This window comes from Podarcis melisellensis (assembly GCF_964234715.1).
Source record: "Podarcis melisellensis genome assembly, chromosome: 1".
NCBI classification, from domain to species: domain Eukaryota; kingdom Metazoa; phylum Chordata; class Lepidosauria; order Squamata; family Lacertidae; genus Podarcis; species Podarcis melisellensis.
Genome location: NC_138528.1, coordinates 84633938 through 84654838, shown reverse-complemented (window position 1 = coordinate 84654838; position 20901 = coordinate 84633938). Strand labels below are relative to the sequence as shown.

Below are 20901 nucleotides of genomic sequence, written 5' to 3'. Positions count from 1 at the left end.
GTATTGCCCCATCTTTTACACTGACAGATCTGGATGTTATCTCAAATGACTCAGTGGGTTTTTTCTGTAATTGGATGTTTTGATATCCGCTTCTTTTTAATTTATTTATGAAAGGATTGTGAGAATGGAATTGCTACAGTTGCTTACTTTGCAAAAAGCATAAACAAAAGGAAGGGGAGCAGGGAATCTGAGCATTGTTTTCATTAGAACCAAACCCAACCCCCATACCAGGCTGGAAACCAAGAGCTGCAATAAACTACTAGAGATCTACACTCTTCTCCTGCACTGAGCTAAAAATACTTACAAACAGGGCTTAATTTGTGGCCGGGAATGACTGGGGCTCAGCATGAGTTTTCAGTGCCATGGTTCAACCCAGGAACAGATGGCAAAACTAGATTAAAATTTCCCTGAGCAGGTGCAGAGTGCATTTCCCAATCAACAGTTACAGAGAGACCCCACATATGGTTGGAGTTTCCAGACAGATTTAACTCTCAGCGTATCATTTCCCACCCCCCCAGAAACCAAACATAGTACTTCAAACAACCTACCAGTGAATATATCCCCCCGCTCCCCAAAGGTAGGGAATTCCACTATATGACTAGTACCTTTAGGTGTTGCATCTAATAACTAGAAAATATATCCTCCCCCCACCCACCCCCCACAACCTAAATCAGCCCTCTGTCCCAGACACATTAACTGATTAGGCAGTCCAAAAAATAAAGCACAGGTTGGAAATAGGGATTGTTGTTTTCTATTCACATCTACACCCCCAAGTTTTCCCTGCAACTACCTTTCTTCAAGGTCCAGCATGAAGCAGGACTCCTTGAGGGCTGAGAGAGTAACAGTTGATGACACCTGAGCAGATGGAGAGGGGGGATTTAACCCTTTCTTCTCCTCTGTGGTCTTGAAGAAAAACCCTTTCCCTAAAGCAAACATTTGCTTTGGGGAAAATCCCCACTGGTACAACTAGAAAACTCTGGGAACCAGATGGGTCAATGGTAACTACACATACAGTTGGTATCTACCGTAAATCAAACCAAACTATATGGATCCTGGTGCCGTTGCAGTAGCTGATAGATTACCGACATCAATCTATGGATTTACACAATGCTATTTTTCTAGAAAAAGAGGTTCCGGAACTCACTATGAACACCGCCCCCGTTCTCTTAGAATGGCAATGGCGCTCACCTGAGAGGTGCTGGAACTGAGTTTTGGCTGAAACAAAGTCCTGGACTTACATTGATTTAGACAAAGAGCTTAACACAATTTCCAAAATATTGTATTATTTTTGGTGTTTGTTAATAAAGATAAATTGTTGTCTTTATTAAACGTCCTGAGACTACATATTGGTAACCCATACTAATTTACTGATTAAGAGCAAGACTCCTAAAAGTACTCAATAGCTGGCATCCTTGAACTAAAAAATCATCCCCCTTCTTGTTCTCCTTTAATAGCTAATCTCTGTATATCCATCTGCATACTGCTCTATCTGAAAGGGGCTTAGTAAGCCTGGAGGTGTGGAGCTATAACACAGAGGTTTGTCCTTGGACTCTGAATCCTGCTTGTTGGTAGAAAAGCACTAGTTTAGAGACAGATATTTAGAAAACAGGTTGGTGATGCAGCTGACGCCAAGCAAGAAGGCTCTTAGGCCACATTCCTATACTGAAAGCCCACCAGTTAGGGGGCTATAGGATTTGGTGAAAGCCTCACTGGTCCAAGGAACATGTCAATGTCCCAAACATCATTGGGCAGCAGGTATGTCTAGGCTGCCATTTTCTCTACAGCCTCTTAGGCTCACCTGACATGATGGGCACATCTCTGGGGCAACCCCTGTCCTCAACTGTCCTGGCATGCCCAGAACCATAGTGGCTGGATCTCCATCCTCTGCTGCTCACCACCAGGCATGCACATACCTGGTTGGCATGCCATGGGCTCCCCAACCCACCCAATGACCTTGGCGCAGCAAGCTAACATCCAGCTGCTACATCCTTACAAGTCCAATAATGCTGTGTCATGGAGCCAGAAGCATTTGGGGTGGGATGACAGTCACTGCAGACCATCAGGATCTTGGCCTTGGTGTGGTGTCGGCCTCCCCTCAGCAACCAGAGTGATCCCAGAAGAATCCTGGCCCAACACTACAGACATGATGGCCAACCTCCAACTCATGTTGTAGAGGATCATGTGGACCACACACCTCTCTCACACATCCCACAATAAGGAGATACCAGAAATGCAACTTCCACAACCATACATGTTTTCTGGTAGTATTGTTCAGTGAGTTTCACCAAGCCCAGGGCAGCCAGAGTGAATGTGGCATTGTGTGGGACCTCCTAGCTCCCGCTACTGTGAATGTTCTCCAGTGGCCTCATGAAGTATCTTCTTCCTGTCCGTACACACACCACTTCCTGCAGCTGTGGCAATGGATGTCCAGTTGGCTTTTCTTCCCCTGCCCTGGTGCGTCTTCTCTCAGGAAGGTCATTGAAAGCAGTTTGCCACTGGTTTTGTGGAGAGTGCCCTAGAATTATTCCCTTGGTACCTGTGGCTGCTGCCATGTTTTGCTTCCTGGGCATATGGCAATGTAATACATGTCTTTGTTGGCCATCCAGAGCCTGTGGGCCCTGACAGTCAGATCCTGATGCTGGGCCACCCCCACCCTGATAAAGGTAAAGGTAAGTGGACCCCTGACCATTAGGTCCAGTCGTGACCGACTCTGGGGTTGCGGCGCTCATCTCGCTTTATTGGCCGAGGGATCCGGCGTACAGCTTCTGGGTCATGTGGCCAGCATGACTAAGCCGCTTCTGGCGAACCAGAGCAGCTCACGGAAATGCCGTTTACATTCCCAGCAGAGCGGTACATATTTATCTACTTGCACTTTAACGTGCTTTCGAACTGCTACCCCCACCCTGATATATTGGCCAGTATAATCCAGGACAACAGAAGAGGGTATAGAAAGCGGGCCCTGGTTGGTGGGCATTGCCAATATTTCCTGAGATGCAGCAGGGGTCTCTGCTGCCATTACAGCATTTTTCTCTTTCCCACATGCATGCCTTCCCAATCTCTCCTCCTGGGCTGAGCGCACATTGGATACAGCTGCTATTCTGCCAGTGGAGCAGAGGTGTGCCCCCCACCCAGGCAAAATGTGAGTAAAGAATTCCTCTTTCAATCACTATTCAGGTGCAAGTTGGATAATCAGGTGCATGAGAAATACTCAGCAAATTCCTTTTTTAAAAAAATTATGAAAATCAGCCCCATGGACTAGGCTTCTTAGATAAAGTAGACCTTCTTGACCGCAGCAGAGACCAAGTTGCCAGGCCCTAATTTGTAAATTACACCGATACCTTTCATAAATATCTGAGGCAACTGCTGTGACTCCTGCCCAATTCTTTCACCACCCTTTCTGCAATTCTATTACTCTTTCCCAACCTGCTGTAAGCAGTAGAATCCTCCTTCAACCTAGAGCAGGTAAATTGAATAAATAATAATTCCTGCATTGCAGGGAGTTGGACAAGATGATCCTTGTGGTGCCCTCTAATTCTACATTATACTATAAAAAGCAATAAAAGTTTTCCTGCAGTTTCCTGAATTCCACTATTTAAGATTCTCCATGCCTTAAAGTCCAGGGTCAGCAGTGGATGCATCGGTTGTCTGAGCATTTGCTTATTTACACATTCATGGGCTATGAAGTAATAGCTGGGCAGCAGCAGGAAGTGCAATGCTCAAGGTAGAACTGGTCCAGGTCCAAGATGCTTCAGCCAAAGCTCGGCTGCCACTACCCAATGCAGTCAACAGCTCAGAACAACGAACCTCCCTCCCTGCACCCCATTCCCAGCCTATTCCTTCAGTTCCTGAGTTGCTTTTCCTATTCAACTTATCTGATGCACAGGGAAGTCTAACTACGGTAGTTTCAGATATTTTCTTGCCTCTCTGCCATGAATGCTTAAGTTGAACTACTCCAAAACAATGGACCCCACCTTGATTTGCTTGGCTCTGAAGGCTCCAAAGGGATGGTGGAACTTCATCAGAGTTGTATGATACTATGAATTACACAAGTTCGCATCACACAATTTCTCCCACACTGTCGAACATCAGTGACCCACTATTTTCCGGTTCATAGCAAACATTTTCAGGCAGCATCACAGGTTGCTCCTCACTCTAAAGTAAGTTTTCTAGTCCCTAAACTGGGGTTTTCCAAACTTGGGTCTCCAGCTCCCATCATCCCTAGCAAGGAAGACCAGTGGTCAGGAATGATGGGAACTGTAGTCCAAAAAACAACTGAACACCCAAGTCTGGAAAAGCTTGCCCTAAACCAGGCATCCCCAACCTGTGGCCCTCCAGATGTTTTGGCCTACAACTCTCGTGATCCCTAGCTAACAGAACCAGTGGTCAGGGATGATGGGAATTGTAGTCCAAAACATCTGGAGGGCCGAAGGTTGGGGGTGCCTGCCCTAAACCATCTGCACCCACAATTTTTCCCATAAACACTCTACAATGCAGGCCACACATCTGGGTACTATGTTGCTGGAGACCCTATGCAAGTCAGAATAAACAATAGTGGACCAGTGGCCTGACTTGGTAAAAGGTCTTTCATATATCCATAGTAATAACCCTATTACGTAGAGTGCAAAGACTTCTGCCTATCCCCAAGAGTTTTGCCATTCTAGATAGCAACTAATTTAAATGATTGAAAAAATGGTCTCTCAGACCTTCTCTCCACCCTACTGAGGTAAGCAGTAATACTTGGGAGTCTAGCATGGCTAAACCCTCCTGGGGGGCAGTCTCTGCGCCATAAGTACTATATGAATTGTGGCTCTCGTTTTCTTTCCCGTTCTGGTATTTACTGTTATAGACACCAGCCACTGGAAAGCAAGCATATAAATTGGGGGGAAATAGAATGAACGTTACAAATCTGTCAAAACTTTGCATAGTGCTGAGTTGTATGTGCTTTGGGGGCAAAGCCTATGAGTAGTCCACACACTATTCTAAGAGATCCCATCCAGCGGGACCACGGTCTGCCCAAGATGGAAGCAAACATGGTTTGTGTGGATCTCTTCAACTGAAATCTTCTCTGACATACATGCATAATGAGCTATAGCAAGCAGATAATATACATGGAGCAACATATAAAGTTTCAGAGGTGGATTCAGTTCTCAGAACACAGCTTTCATGGGAAAGATAGTTATAAACATCATGAACTGTAAGCACTGACTTTTCTGAAAGAAGAGGACATTTGCTTACAAAATTAGAATCAGAGATCATGAGTAAGAATGTGTATAGTTATCTCAGTATCATGAGTAACATGTCAGTATTGAGGGTGCCCCAAATAGTCCTTGCTATTTTAAGAATGTGATGAAATTTTAAATTTTCTCCAGCTACATTATTAAAAAATCTTTTTTTTTTAAATGGCACCTGCCATTTGGTTGGTTGGCTGGGGAAAAAAATAGAAATACTTGCCCATTTACCCCCCACCCCACATTGGACCCCAATTAAACCAAACACATTATCTGAGTGGAGTCTTATGTATGCCTACATATGTAGCACCTAGCTTCAAAGTACAGGATTGCAGCCTGCAGCCTTAAACTGTTAGATGCCTATCTGTCTACATAAAGTCTGTTGACTTAAGGAGCGTCCCTATCAGGATGCATACTTTAGACAACAACAACAGCAAAGCAAAAGACACCAGATGCTGTTTGATAAGGACCCCCTGTTTTTGCTTACACAGGAGGTAATTGCCTATGAAAACATAAATAATAAAACACAAAACCAGGCTGCCCCCTTTCAGAACTGCTGTGCTTATTTGCAAATGTATCCAAATTTAAACCAATTAAGATGGATAATCAACTAATATTTAGTTGGCTGTCCTCAGCTATAAGCTTTTATGTGCTTCTCCACTGATTTAAAGCTGTCTGGGGCATTTGAGGCTGAAGGGGAATCCCCCCCCCAAATCACACTTGTCAAAAGGTCAAGAGATAAAATAAGCAGATGGAAGGCTATTAAATCACTTTTCTCCATGCTCTCAGAAGCAATGTTTTTAAATTGTCAAGACATAATATTCAAATTATAGAAACATAGGTGTGCTTCAGACAAAACAAGTCTCCACTGAAATTCTAGATCAAATCATGAAACCAGTCCTTAGCAGTTCTAATGCAGCCTTCCCCAGCCTGGTGCCCTCCAGATGTTTTTGACTACAACTCTCATCAGCCCCTGCCAGCACAGCTGATGCTGAAAGGAGTTATTGTCAAAAACATCTGGAGGGCACCAGGCTGGGGAAGGCTGCACTAGTACATGCTAGCTCTCATAGTCAGAATAATAGAAAACCATGTATCAGTAGCATAAACGCCTGTAAAATTGTGGAAGCTATAGGTGCAGTTAGCGTTGGAGTCAATTTGCTAATGCACAAGGCCTGAACTCTGGCCCTCTGAGCATTATGCTGGACCTGGCTGCTTTATCTTGACAGTTTTAAAAAAAGAAGGAATAATGAAGCAGGCATACCTTACAATTCAATCTGTAGTGGCAAGTACTATTGAAACACAGACTGACAGAGCCCATTCTAACATACAGAAAATTGGAGTCTATTATGAAGTGCATTATTATCATAGTAAGTGTTAATTCTGCATAATCACGAAAACCATCCTTGATCATGCTGGCTCAGGCTGAGATTCCACAACAGTTGGAAGGCACCAGATTGGTTACCTCTCTCATAGACCAGGTGTGGTGGGGAAACTTCGACACTCCAGATGAACTACAACTCCCATCAGCCAGTTTTTTTAATTAATTTTTTATTTGCCCACTTAACAAAAAAGGGAAAAGAAAAAAATAAAGTAAGATAAATAAATAAAAAGTAACCAAAAAAACCGCCACCATTTCACAATGTGAATTCAATAATGCCAATGGCCAGGGTTGATGGGAGTTGTGGTTCAGCAACACATGGTGGGCAACAAGTTCCCCACAGCTGCTGCAGACAGTCAAAAATGCTTTTGGCACATGACTGCCATAATATATCCAATAAATGTTTGAATTATTCTGTGCCAGAAAAGCAAAACTCAGATGTCAGATATTGTATCACTCAGTAGAAAACCACCTCCTAAATCTGAATTCATATTCCATAGTTATGAGGGTCTAGTTGACACAACAAAATAAAGGAATGAAGCTTTAACATGGACTACTCATAGCTCTCCTGTCAGAGAAGGCAGTAATACTGCAGCCCTCCATTGTGAATTCCTCACACACACAGTCCAATATCATAGAAAATTGATTGGCTCAGCTTATCTAGTTGCATGTTGCAATTCTGGAATAAAAATCCATTTAATCTGTTCTATTTCAAATTCAAAATCATTATCTCAATTCCTAGCCCATTTCACTAGTAAGGTTAAGGCACAGGCCAAATTACACAAGGGAGTTGTATGGCAGTTAATACTTAAAGCTGCCACTGATTTGATCATAGCAATAAGAATCTCCAGTTTTATTTAGTCACATGTCCAAACTACCTTCTAACAAAAAATTTCCCTCTTCAAGTTTCTGTTTATCAACATGTTTCGGACAACTGCAAGGGTGTCTTAATAACTGAAGTGGCATTGTTAGTTCTTTTAAACACCCTCAACCCAGTTCTTTAAATAACCCCCTAAAAAAATCCAGGGTGGGTGAGGGGCAGATTGAGGCAACAGAAATAGCCCACAGAATTCAGTACCTTGGACAGCTCAATTTAAAAAATCCATTATGAAATTAAAAATAAAATCTGTATTAAGATGGAGAAGCTACAAACAGCAGCATGACGGCTGTATAAATGCAAGCAGGGAAGAAAATGGTTTTTAAAAATACTAAATAGTGGTGGTGAGGAGATGGAAGGAACAAGACTGCATCCAAAACCATACATGTCTCCTATCCTAATGTAATTAAGGGAATGCAAAGCACAGCATAGGTTGTGGCCCATCAGCATTCTTCAGAGAACTGAGCATTAGGACTGTCAGTCTGCAAACAGACTTCCTGTCTGGAAGAAGCACACAATAAGCCAACAATGTGCTCTTAATATATGCAGCTTTTTTTTGTTAGCTGCACTTTGATACATGACAGCCAGGCTGTCTTGCTTGGTCAGCAGGGGACATTCAGGATTGCTTTTAAGAGCTCTCTCTCTCTCTCTCTCTCTCTCTCTCTCTCTCTCTCTCTCTCTCTCTCTCTCTCAAGAATGTTAGGCATCCAATCAATTCCTTCTCTGATCTTGTCTGTTTAGAAGATATCAGCCATAGATTATTTATTTTTAAATTCTGCATACTTAAGCAAACAAGACTAATGACAAGCAATTTCCTTCTTGGTCTTTCTGTACATTTGCAGACATTTTAATTGGAGACTATGCGTGTTTCATTTTAAAATTAGTTCTTGACTAATATTTGCCCAGCCAGATCTCAAGAAAACAGTGTGTGTCCTCATCTAAAAGGCCTCCGGAATAAGATGAACTGCAGTTCGATATCAATTCCCATTAGCAAGTCTGGGATCTCCTGCCAACACAGCCATTTAGGAAATCATCAGCCAAGGGCTAATGCACCATTGATGCTGACCGTAAACCCCCCCAACACAAATTGCCATCCTTTTCTTCCCTCCTCCCTTCTTTGCCAGTCCCAATGCATTCTGCATTCCTCTTCCCATACATCTGCGGTTCTGAATGATCAAAGGATTCCAAAGCTCCGCTTTGACTCATTATTTTTATCTCTTTTAAATATACAATATAAAACAATATGTTATTGTACATTTGAGCAACATTGGCACAGACATCCTGTAAGTCAAACATTGTTCTGTTACATTCAAACACCATGAGACAGCTTGTTTTCAGCTTCGAGAATGTGCAAATGTATGTCGGTCTAAGAGGCTAGCACCCTGGACAGCTCCTAGCCTCTGCTTCAGATGGGAGGGGACTGGGTGGGGGAAAGAAAGGAGGAGGCAGGGAGAGAATGGGTCAAATAAGGGCCATTGAAGGATAGCAGCACAGCTTCCCCAGCACTTCCTTTCGGTGTTGGAAGCAGATGCACACACCTCACTCTCCCCCATCCCCACCACTGCGATGAAGGAGGGAAAGAAATGATGAAAGGCATTTGACTTTGCAGAGGTGGACAGCAGTAGTATATAACCATCATCTACTTTGTAGAACAACCACTATGGCAGAGCCATCAAACAGCAGGAAAGGGCAAAAAACATGCAGGAATTGCTTCACTGGAAAAGTAAAAGTAAAATACAAGACGGAATGCTCTGGGCTGTACTGTGATTCACAGTAGCAGCAGAGATCCAAAACCATGGATACACTGGTGGGGCTTCCACAGGTGAGGTCACAGCAGCTGCTTTTTCCTGCAAAAGGCAGAACTTTGTCAATACGTAATGCCTAAGGTTGACCCATTAGTCTAGGAATTCTCCCCATTTGGAAGGAGGAGGAGGAGGGGAAGAACAGCCCCTCCCTCCCAGGATGCACCCACAGGGCCTGAAGTGCACCCAGCTGGGACAAGGTAATAGAGAAGGGCAAGTTCTCCTCCTAGCCAGAAGGCAACAGTACATCATGGGTCAGACACCACCCCCACCCCCCAATATTCAGGTGCTGCAGTTGTGGGAAGGGGCTGATGTAATTTTGGGTGTGGCCCACAAGATGGAGGGTGGAAAGACTGGACTCCAGCAAGTCCTCACCCACCCCAAAAAAGCCTGACTGGCTCATGGAGAGCAGCACTCCACCCTGTACGATGGGGTGGGGAAAGGATATGTCCCTAGCAACTCCCCAATCCCCAAACTCCCCAGAGTTTTTCTGCCCCTGTGAAATCCTGGCTGAGAAGAGCTTGGGAGGGGAGAAGAGAGAGAGAACGAGGAGCAGTGCGTCCGGAAAGGTGGAGGGAGGAGATGGCGGGGGTCGGGTGGGGGGTGGTCGGGGCTCTCCTAGCGGTCCAGGCTTATAGTCCAGTGTTTGTTGGAGCCGGAGTCCTTTGTCGGCGCACCCTCGCTCTCGTTCTTGAGGTCCTGGAAGACCTGCGTGAAGAAGTGCGGGTCGGCGTTGATCTGCAGCATCTTGGCGCTCAGGCCCTGGATGATCGCGAGGCAGCGGTCCCAAAAGCGCTCCTTGTCGCCCTCCACCAGAAAGGGCTTGAGCGGGTAGGAGATCTCGTTGCCCATGTAGGAGTAGGCCAGGTAGAGGCAGGTGAGAAAGGAGGCCTGCAGCTCGGCCTGGCTGCCCACCTGGTCGCCCTGCAGCGCCTCGCGGCACAGCAGGTACACGAAGACCAGGTTGGCCGGCGTGATGAAGCCCTGGTCCTGCCAGCCCTGCAGCAGCAGCGAGCGGTCCACGCTGCGGAACCAGCCGATGACCTCGCCGGGACTCAGCTCCTTGAGGCGGTAGCAGCGGCGGCACACGAAGTCCCCCAGGCAGCGGAGCAGCTCGCCCGTCGAAGCCTGCACGATCACCCGCCGCGGGGAGCCGGGGGCGGCGGAGGAGGCGGCGGCGACGCGGTTGCCGGGCAGCGGCGGGGGTGGCGGCGGCGGTGGCTGCTTGCCGCCCTCCTGGGCGGAGGCGGGCACGGTGGGCACCGGCACGGCCAAGGGCCCCTGCTTGGCGCCGTCGGGCTGGGACTTGCGCGCGTTTTCGCGGTTGCGCTGCTGCACCAAGGGGTCGGGCGCGCCCGCGGAGCCCGGCTTGGGCGTCACCTTCTTGGCGTTCTTCTTCTTTTTGGCCGAGGCGGCCACCAGGCGCTTCCAGGTGAGCGCCGAGATCAGCACGCCCGGCCGCTTCAGGCGGCTCTCGCCCTTGCCGTGCGCCCGGCCCGGAGCCGCCTTCTCGGCCAGCACGCCGCCGCCGCCCTTCCCCGGCGCGCTGGGCGACAGCGACAGCACCGTCCCCATCTTGGCTGCTGCTGCGAGCGAGCTGCGAGCGAGCGGCTGCTTGGCGCCTTTGCTGCGCCGCCCGAGCGCTTACAGCTGCTGCCCAGGCGCGCCCGGCGCACCGGCCATGGGCTGGGGCGGGACGCAGCAGCTGCGCCGGCGCCCTGAGTCGGAGCTTGCGGAGAAACCTCGAGGAGCCGCAGTGAAGCGCGCCAGGACGGACGAGGACTCGGGTCAACCGGCGCTCAGCAGCTCCCCTCTCCGCACTGGCTGCCGCACTAGCCCCGCCGCGCCCCGCCCGGCCTCTCCCCGAGCAGCCAATCCCGCGCCGCGGCTCCCCCGCCCCTCAGCCAATCGCCTCGAGGCATCGACCCCCAGGTGCCTTCCTTTCCCGCTGAGGATGAGAGAGAGAGAGAGAGAGAGAGAGAGAGAGAGAGAGAGAGAGAGAGAGAGAGATCCTTGTGATGATGGTAAGAACAGCTGCACTTCCCGGATCCCAAAATCCAAGAGAAATAATATTGGGGAGGGGAGGGGGGCTTCCAAACAACAACAAAAGAGAGAGCTTGTTTCCCCCACAGTTCCTCCCTGCCAGAGCTTAATCTGAGTCAGCTGAGCATGTGCAGAGTACCTGAGCACCTATGCAGGTTTGATCAGCAAGTAGCTTTACTGTCAGGAGTGTGTTTTACAGGCGGATATAAATCCTGGTGTCTCCCTATTAGGAGAAGAACTATTAGTCTGTCTCTTTTCGTCACTCCTCCACTAACGGCTTCGAGTTGATGCTTTGTATCTCTTAGGTCTGAGGTTGGCAACTTGCGGCCAGAGGGCCCCCATGTGTCCCCGATTTCAAAAGCTTTATGCAAGTGATCAGTTCAGGCCTCTGGCAACAGCAAGTTGTCCCTTGGCCACCAGCCAGCTGGGCAGCAAGGAAGACAGAGTGGGAGGCAAAAAGAGAAGAAGGTGAGATGTCACCCACACACCCATGATTGGCTTCAGCTGGGCCCACAGTCAGCATGCGGCCCCTGGAGATTACCCATGAGAGGTCCAGTAACAGGCCTTTCCTGCAGTGGCTCCCCACTTGTGGAATGCTCTCCCCAGGGATGCTTGCCTGATGCCTTCATTAAATATCTTTAGGTGCCAGATGAAAATGTTTGTTTTTGTTTTTATTATGTATTTTGTGTTCTCATTTTGTATTTTTATGTTGTGAACCACCCTGCGACCTTCAGATGAAGGGCAACATAGTAATATAATTTTAATAAATAAGTAATAATAAGGCCTTCATAAGAAAATGGTTGACTACCCTGGCTTAGAAGACATTTCCTAAAGCAGGTGTGGGGAATCTTTGGCCCTCCATGTGTTGCTTAAATACAGCTCCTATCAGCCCCAGTAAGCATATCCAATGGCCAGGCTTCTCCACACCTGTCCTAAAGAATACAAGGTCTGGTACCTTACACTGAGACCAGAAGTCAGTACAGATTAGCCAAAATTGGTATTATACAAACTTTCCACCCAGCCCCTATCAAGATTGATTCCATCCCTATCATGATCTGACTGGCACCTGCAGTCTGCACTTACTGAAGCTTCCAAACTGTCTCCAAGGTGAGGCCCACATAGAACACTATACAGTAGACAATGCATGAATATTGGCAGCCTCAAGGAGCAGGACTGGGTTCAGAAAGACAGCAAAACTGTGAAATCTAACACAAGAGGAATGCTATCGTGCCCAGAGGTGATAGTCTGACCTCCCCAAGGTCACCAAAGCTGCCCAACCACAGCAATGGTGTGCGGGTTCAATTTCAATGAACCCCAAATCTGCCTCTCAACAGGAATTCAGAAGAACCAATGTTGCACCTGAATTGGCTGAGAAAGAAAAGCTGTATGCCACTGATGGCACTTCCCAAATGTTGGACTATCTATTCATGTCAATCATGTAGACCCTTGCAGGACTCTTTATTATAAAAATCCAAGGGGGTTAAGCAGAAGCCACTCTTTAAATCAGGGGTGAGATACCCTTTTTCTGTCCAAGGGTCACATTAGCTAATGGGCAACCTTCAAAGGTCAGCATTTCAGTGGTGGGGATGGACAGAACAAAAGTGGGAGGAGCAACAGGTGTAAAAGGCAGAAGTTTCCACATACAGTGGTACCTTGGTTCTCAAACTTAATCTGTTCCGGAAGTCCGTTCCAAAACCAAAGCGTTCCAAAACCAAGGTGTGCTTTCCCATAGAGAGTAATGCAAAATGGATTAATCCATTCCAGACTTTTAAAAACAACCCCTAAAACAGCAATTTAACATGAATTTTACTATGTAACAAGACCATTGATCCATAAAATGAAAGCAATAAATAATGTACTGCAGTCACACAATCAATCAATCAGTAGCTGAACTGGGTTCCACACAGTCACACAAAAAAGCTGCAGAAACAAACACACAAAATAAATAGCAAAAACAGACAGACCTCAGTGTAACACTCAAAACAGAAGTGTGGCACTCAAATCGGAGGCATAACACTCAAAATGGAAGTGTGGCCCTCAAACTGGAAGTGTAACACTCAAAATGGAGCATGTCTGGCTTCCGAAAAATGTTCGCAAACCGGAACACTTACTTCCAGATTTGCAGTGTTTGGGTTCCAAGTTGTTTGAGTACCAAGGCATTTGAGAACCAAGGTACCACTGTACACACATATAAAATTGTGGTTTTATGTTGTAACCGCCCTGAGACCTACAGATATAGGACAGTATACTACTATTACTACTAATAATAACAATAATTATAATCATAATACCCACCACCACCACACACACACACCAGATAAGCCAGAGGTGCTATCACAGTTCAAAGATGCATTTCAGCCAGGCAAAAATGCTTGAGAAGGTCATAGAGCAGGGCTGTTGATCTGTGTAGCCTGGGGGATGGGCGTGGCTTGTGAAAAGTCCTGGGGGCCAGACAGTAAAGCCTGTAGGGCTACATCCAAATATACCCAGATAGGAAGGAGTAGAATTGCAGTGGAAATCAATCCCTGAACTTTCCAATCTGCCAAAGGATTGCACAAAGATTTAGGGGTCAAGAGTACCAAAAGCTGCTGAGAGGTCCAGCAAGGCCAACAAGCTCAAAGTCCCATGTTGATCTCCAGTCAAGATTGCCCAGCAATGGCTGTGGCAGGAACACACTCGGATGTGTCTTGCTCACCCTGCAGCGAAGCAGCTGTAATGACTGTGGTAGATACTTGCACAGCGCCAGGCCTTTGCACAACAACAAAAGGGTGTTTGCTGATGACCTTACAACATGTTTTGGCCTGCCTTGTGTGTTTATCCTATGCTTTACCTTCTCAGTGGCTTTAACTGAGGCTAAGGTCTGTAGTGTTCACACTCATATTGTACCTTTGATGTCTGTTCCACTGCACACCCCAAGGATATTTGTTAATATTTGCTCAACAACCAATTTCTGAGAAAAAACATACAAGTCTGGGATTCATCAATCCAAGTAACAGAATTACCACTCTATCCATCTATGCTGTACACATGAGTACAGCAGTTTCTTTACCTCTTTTGCTGGAGAACATGGTAAGAAGGAAGTAGATGGTAATCATTCCCATTTCACAGGCTGAGATGTTTCACGGTGGTCTGTCTTATCAGCTTCAGATTCAGGGAGACTCCCAAGATCATGGCACCTATGCATTACTGTACAAAAGGAGCTATCATGAGAAAAATGAAATGCAAAGGATATGTTATTTTACTCTTCATTGGACCTACATAGGTTGTGTGAGTGCATATGCACCTTTGAGCTTCTCAAAACTCTTAACCAGATAAATGAAACCCATCTGATTAAAAGTGCTGTGAGAGTTTAAAAAAGAGCACACTCCTACACCAGCTTGATAATAAATAATATAATTGTACCTACTTTCCACCATGTATCCTTGGGATCAACATTAGAATAATTGAATTACTGGGGGGCAGGAGAGTATACAAATATTCTAACTCATTCTTCATAAACCAGAGACGGTACTGCAGTAAAGCACTTTAGGCGAATACTAAATGTACTAAGTCTTGAACCGGTTTAAACTGGTTAAAAGAATATGTTAGCATGTTTTGTTGGCTGAGAAAAACAAGATGGAACAGCTCAGATCTCATGATAAAGTTAGCAACAAAAAGAGGAAAGGAATTTGTAGGAGAGCCTTGGATGAGGAGGGGTTGTGGCCTCACTGGATGACCCAGAGAAGGCCCCCTGACACAGGAAAAGGAAAAGTGTGCATTTACTACAGATATTACTCAATTCACAGTCAAGTGCCCCAGACAACACTTCACATTGTAGAGCCATTCCGTCACCCCACCTTCACCCCACTTCTCACAAAGAGCAGTGGTGGCAAGCCTTTGTCTGAACTGTACTATTTCAAATTTTATTCACATGGGAGTTTACTACACAAACACATGAGAGTCCTACAAATTAGGGAGAAGGCAGGCAGACGTTCACCCTGACATCTAGATCTGCTCTTTTAACAAGGCCTAAGCCTAGAGGTTCTTGCTTCAGGAAACTTATCTAGCTCACTGCCACTACTGGGACTGGGAGTTCTTTTCTCCCTTCTCCAGAAGCACCAGAATAATTCATGTATAAGCATGCTGACAACTCTCTCCATCACCAATTACTCCAGAAACAATTTCTCCTATTCTAGTGTTTTTCATGCTTTCACAGGTGTTTTCCATCACACTGTAATTCTGTTTCTACTTACTTTGAAGCTCCATTGAAATCAGCAGGATTTACTGCTAAGTAAATGAGAAAAGACTTCTAATTGCATTCCAAATACAAGATCACACACAACAATTTGAATCAAGGAAACACTCACCAGTTAGGTTTCTAAATACACAAGTTAAAGACTATTCATGTTTTTTGAGTGGGCTTCATCAAACCTAATGTTTGGGATTTTTTGTTCTAACTGAGTTTATGTCAGCCAATGGCACACAGCAGACACACAAAAGTTCCTTGCAGCTCCCTAAAGACTTACTAGATTTATTATGGTGTTTGCTTTCTTGATTTACACTTCACTTTATCAGGGATAAAATTGCCCTATCATTTCTTGGCAGGGCCTCTTGTGCCTTTAAAAGCTGCATTCAACAGGTGCTGCTTTTTTTCTCAGTCATGCTGCTGCTACTTTGTGACATGAAAAACTGCACCTCTTGAGACCCTGGCAAGAAAAAAAGTGGCATTCCCTACAGGGGAATTGGGAAGACTGGGGAGGAGGGAGTTGTCTGGGCTGGAAGTGAATGACATCAATAAAATGCTGTTTGCATATGAGCTCTGTCTGAAACTGTTATCAGATCCTTGTCCTTCCCTAGTCTTAACTAACCATTTCAAAGGGAATGCAAATGCCTGTGTCTTGTGCCTTGGGTGCAATAAAGTAATGTTGCCTCTGTTTTTGTGGTTTTGCGGGCACACGCGCTAAACCCTGTCTGTGGTGCCTACCCCTTTCCCCAAATGATAAGACAAGAGACCAGAGTATGGGTTCAAATTGGCCACAACTTTATTGAACTTCAGAAGTGGGAAACTTGGCACAGGCCTTGGCAGGTAACCCTCTCAGCCTGCCTGGCTGAGGATATGCAGGCAGTTGAGGCCCAGTGAGAGGGGACTGCAAAGCGCAAACTTACACAGCATGCCCTTCCACCGACCTCGTCCCGGGAGTTTGACCTACATGCCGCTGCTCTAGGGCCAGGGACTCTGGGTTTTGCCCTTTAACGGGCCCTGCAAGCGCCGCCGCATGGGGAGGGAGCATGAATGAACCCCCCCCAACTTGATGTTTGACTAAAGGCTACCTTGCCAAGGCCTAAAACCGCCAAGGTTGTGACGAAATTGCTATGGGAAAGGCGAAACCTGCCAATGCAGGGAAAATTCCTTCCCAGTTCTGAATACAGCAACCATCTTATGACCACAGCAGCGCCTGCTGACCTGGAATGCAAAATATTAGCCTGTAAAGAAGGAATCATTAAATTGAAGATCGCTGACCTAAGCTGAAATTAAAAAGGCAAGAAATATTAATTGAGGAGGGTGGGTGGGTGATCCTGGAAGGAAGAAAGGCAAAAGAGGCTTGAGCCCAGGAGTCAGCCTCTTTTCCTTTTGGCCTTAGGCCCGCCCCCGGCCGGCCATCCATTGTCCTCCCTGGCCGAGGGCGGGTCAAAGGCAAGCTCAGGCAGGTGGGTGCCACCCGCCCAGGTGAGCCTCGCTCGGTGCCGCAAACCCCGCCCACCTGTGGGGAAGGGCGGGCGGATATTGTCAGATTGCCCAGCACATAGGTTTTCCTATGCCTTATTTCAGAAAACAAATAAGTCTTATATTAAATTGATAAGAGCAATGCATCTACGCAGCATTCATTGTTCTTCTAACATATACACTCAACCCTCTAACCCTTCCCATGTTTTCTTAGCCCCAAATTCCATTGACCTCAATGGTAGTTACTTCTTGGTTGCAGCACTGTAGCCTGATACTGGAGCAACCTTGCCCTTTAGTCCAGGGATGGAGAACCACTCGATCTCCAGATGCTGTTGGACTACAACTCCCATTTTCCATGACTACTGGCCATGCTAGCTAGGGCTGATGAGAGATAGGGCTGTGAAGAAGAAGAAGAAGAAGAAGAAGAAGAAGAAGAAGAAGAAGAAGAAGAAGAAGAAGAAGAAGAAGAAGAAGAAGAAGAAGAAGAAACAACTACTCCTTTTCCCTTATGGGTTACAAAAGAGCCCGTATAGAGTCCTCATGTAGGTTTTTTATCGGTAGGAGAAAATAACAGAGGCCAACCAGAGAATATTGAGAAGCAAAGCAGCTAGTAAGCCTGATCTTTATTAAAGCTGTTGCAACATGATGCTCCCCACACACGCAGGAAGGAGGAGGAGACCCAGAACATTGGTGTGCAAACTCTTATATAGACATTTGAAACTGCCTCCCCTGTAGCTCAAGACCACCCCCAATACATCATACATACATCACAGAAGGGGCAGAAATCTGAGTGTTGTTTTTCTCCTGTCTGCAGGATACCTAATAATGGACCACTGATTGCATTACCTGGGCCATTTGACCAATATTTTGTGATGATGACTACTTATTTCCTGAATCCAGGTCACAGGCTCACCCTATTCATACACAGACACACCCTTAAGACAGGATTTGTGAACAAAGAGACAGTGGGGAGGCTTTTCCATTTCCTTCCTCCTTTCAGAGAAGTATTTGAGGTGACTGAGTCAAAATGGCTTTAGGACTGTTTTCCTGTACTGTTTCCAGACATGTGGTTTATATATTTATGTATGTGTTTGCCTTGTACAGTTATGAACATTTATTTTATATATATAAGACCTTAAAATTCCTATAACAGGGTGGTAGTCAACTAATGTGTTCTGTCAGTGCAAGAATTTCCACTTGTGCAAAGGGACTTTGCCTCCCTGTCTTCTCCCTGTGAATGCCCCACACCCAACCCAAATCTCCTGCAAAGGGCTGGGGAAACCCCCAGAGCATATTTGGATGGTGGGGGAAGGAGGTCAGAACTTTCCAATGCAAACAGAAAACCTTTTGTGGATGGAATGTTTACAGAGTGCTGCTACGCTTGGTACAACCCCTGGAACCCACCAACACCTGAAGGAGCCACAGGTTCCCCATCCCTGTTTTAGTCAGTGGTAGAGCACATAGAATGAGCCCAGCCCATTCTATAGTGGGATTGCAGGCAAGCAGACAGACAGATATTCATTCATTCTCTCTCCTGCAGTCTGAAGAGAAAGAGTCCATTCTGCCACTTCAGGACTGTTGCACCTCATCCTCTCTGGATTTTACAGCATGTGCTACTGGTGACTCACTTCTGGTCACTAGCCTAGTTTCTGTGCTTAGCTTGCTTACAACTTCCCTGTTTTGGAGATTTTACTTCCATCTTTTATGCTCTTCTATGGCAGATGGGGGAGAAGGAAACCAGGATGAAGCTCATAGTTGACATTTGAAGAGTTCTGCCAGTGGATATGGTTTGGATAAGCACTCCACTACTGCTGCTGCTTAGCATTTCTGAAGCTTTAGCTGAGTGCTGTGTGCTGTGCTACAGAACACAGAAGTGTTGGCGTCACCCCATGGCTTGCAATTTACACAAGAAAGACAGGCAGTGAGGGGTGGACCAGTGAGGAAGGCCTGTGGGTATGGAGGATCAAGCCACGTGAGGCCAGGGGGTTCACAAAAGCCTGCCCTGGGGCTTTTTTCCTCCTCTTTGTTCCTGCTTGGACTTGTAGTGTGTGTGTGTGCGTGTGTGTGTGCATGTGTATCAGAGACAGAGCGAGAGAAGCATCTGCAAAATGCACTGCAGAGCCCTAGAGCCCTATTTCTGTGCTTCCCCTGGTGTGCTCAGCCCTAGAAGCCACTGATGTGTATGTTATGAAGGGCAGCTCGAAGAAAAGGGAGCATGGGGAATGGGAAGGCAACCAAGCTGTACCTCTGGGTGGCAACCAGCATGAAGCGGAGGAGCAACACTTTCAGATGCAAGAGAAGGATGATTGAATCTTTGCCTGCAGCGCCAACATACAGTATACACAGGAGGGGACAGTGTGTTGGCACAGAGGCCATGTCTCCCAGCCTTGGCCTAGTGACCAACAATTAGCTTTCAAGGGTGTTTGTTTCTCCAGCTAAAGGAATACCTTCCACATTGTCAGGACCAAAAAGTCTGAGTCTCTTTGCACCTCACATGGAAACCAGAGGGAGTGAGGCTGTTGGAATGAACAATGCACCTTCTTTCTCTTCTTTCAGTGCCTCATGCAAAGGGAGACTTTGTGAGGTTTCCCTGAAGGGAGAATCCATGTGCTCTTGTTGTGGATATACATCTCCCTCCATGTGTGCATATGTAGATGTGAAAATTATCCCTTTGCATCAGGCGTCAGAAGGGTGAAAGGGGGAGTGCGGCTCACTTGCACATCCCTTGCTTTGGCCTCACATGTGAGGCCACTTGCAGACACCCACAGGAGCAAAGTGGTCCACGAGATAAAGATCAGCTTAACTCCTGCCACCCCTATGTCAAGTTGCATAGTTACTAGTCACAATGATTATATTCTATCTAGACTAACAGAGGCAATATGTCTCGGAATGCTTATTTTTAACAGGTAAATTTGATTGATTGATTGATTGATTGATTGATTGATGGATTGATTGATTGATTGATTGAATCAAGTGAGTTTACCAAAGGACTGCATAGTCCTCTTTGAGGGGGCATGGGGAAAGAGGAAATCTGCTTCATCCATCCATATACTCTCCAAAATTACAAACCTTATTGTAGCCTTCATAGGTATTGCTCTTAGAAGCATGTGGGACACTGATTTGGTTAAGACTGGGGGAACTCAGGATGTGAGGCTTGAGGGTTTCAAAACTCCCCCAAAACACACCTCATTTCCTATATTCAAGCATTTGTCCACTTTCAAAGCTTAATTTTCTTCCCTATCAATATTTCATTGGCTTGAACTAACTGCTACTTTCTCTTTGGAGCCCTCTAGTGTCCATGAGGCTTTATGGCTTTAGGCACTTTCCCCATGAAATTATTACCGTAATATCCTTCAGTTCCTATCATCCCTGACTATTAAAACAGCTGCAGCATGTTAGCCTCCTTGCAAAATTTAAGTGCCTTACCGCACTACCAGTGCTATTGATGGCTACCAGCTACCAGCTTTCACTCTTGTAGACAGTATGCCCCTGAATGCCAGTGGCTGGCATCACAAGTGAGGAGAGTGCTGTTGCACACAAGTTTTCTTGCGAGCTTCCCATAGGCATTGTGAACACAGAGTACTGAAGAAGTGGACCATTGGCATGATTCAGTAGGGCTTCTCTTATGTCACAGTACTGCTCTATGAATGGAGAAAGAATGATGGGGTCAGCACACCTAAAGACATCAACTCCCAGACTACTGTATTACTCTTCACAGTATCTGACGCTGTTCTGCTTATTATCCTGCACTCCCAGTTTTCTCCTTGCCTACTCAAAGCACCAATTATGCTAAATGTACCAGCATTAGTTCCTGTGTTTCCATCAGGGCTTATCCACATTTGAGCATTATTTAGTTGTTAATCCTTGCT

At 46.2% G+C, this 20901-nt stretch overlaps 1 protein-coding gene and 1 long non-coding RNA gene across 7 annotated transcripts in view; both read right to left on the bottom strand.

The window, feature by feature from the left end:
• LOC309375317 overlaps window positions 1-374 on the bottom strand; it is a 30408-nt gene extending 30034 nt beyond the window's left edge. The window contains exon 1 of one of the 2 annotated variants that reach the window (XR_014170825.1): window positions 305-374. This is a non-coding gene — a long non-coding RNA (uncharacterized lncRNA). The remainder of the gene's footprint in view (window positions 1-304) is intronic. The other variant, XR_014170826.1, reaches the window with a different exon arrangement.
• An 8300-nt stretch (window positions 375-8674) lies between these two features.
• The window catches only part of CDK5R2 (cyclin dependent kinase 5 regulatory subunit 2), a 42614-nt gene continuing 30387 nt past the window's right edge, over window positions 8675-20901 (bottom strand). For 4 of the 5 annotated variants that reach the window (XM_081920748.1, XM_081920749.1, XM_081920745.1 and 1 more), the window contains 2 exons: window positions 14378-14528; window positions 8675-11233 (listed from right to left, as the gene is read on the bottom strand). In XM_081920748.1, coding sequence (XP_081776874.1) covers window positions 9904-10860 — 957 coding nt within the window. In that variant the 5' untranslated portion in view covers window positions 10861-11233; window positions 14378-14528 and the 3' untranslated portion in view covers window positions 8675-9903. The remainder of the gene's footprint in view (window positions 11234-14377; window positions 14529-20901) is intronic. The other variant, XM_081920746.1, reaches the window with a different exon arrangement.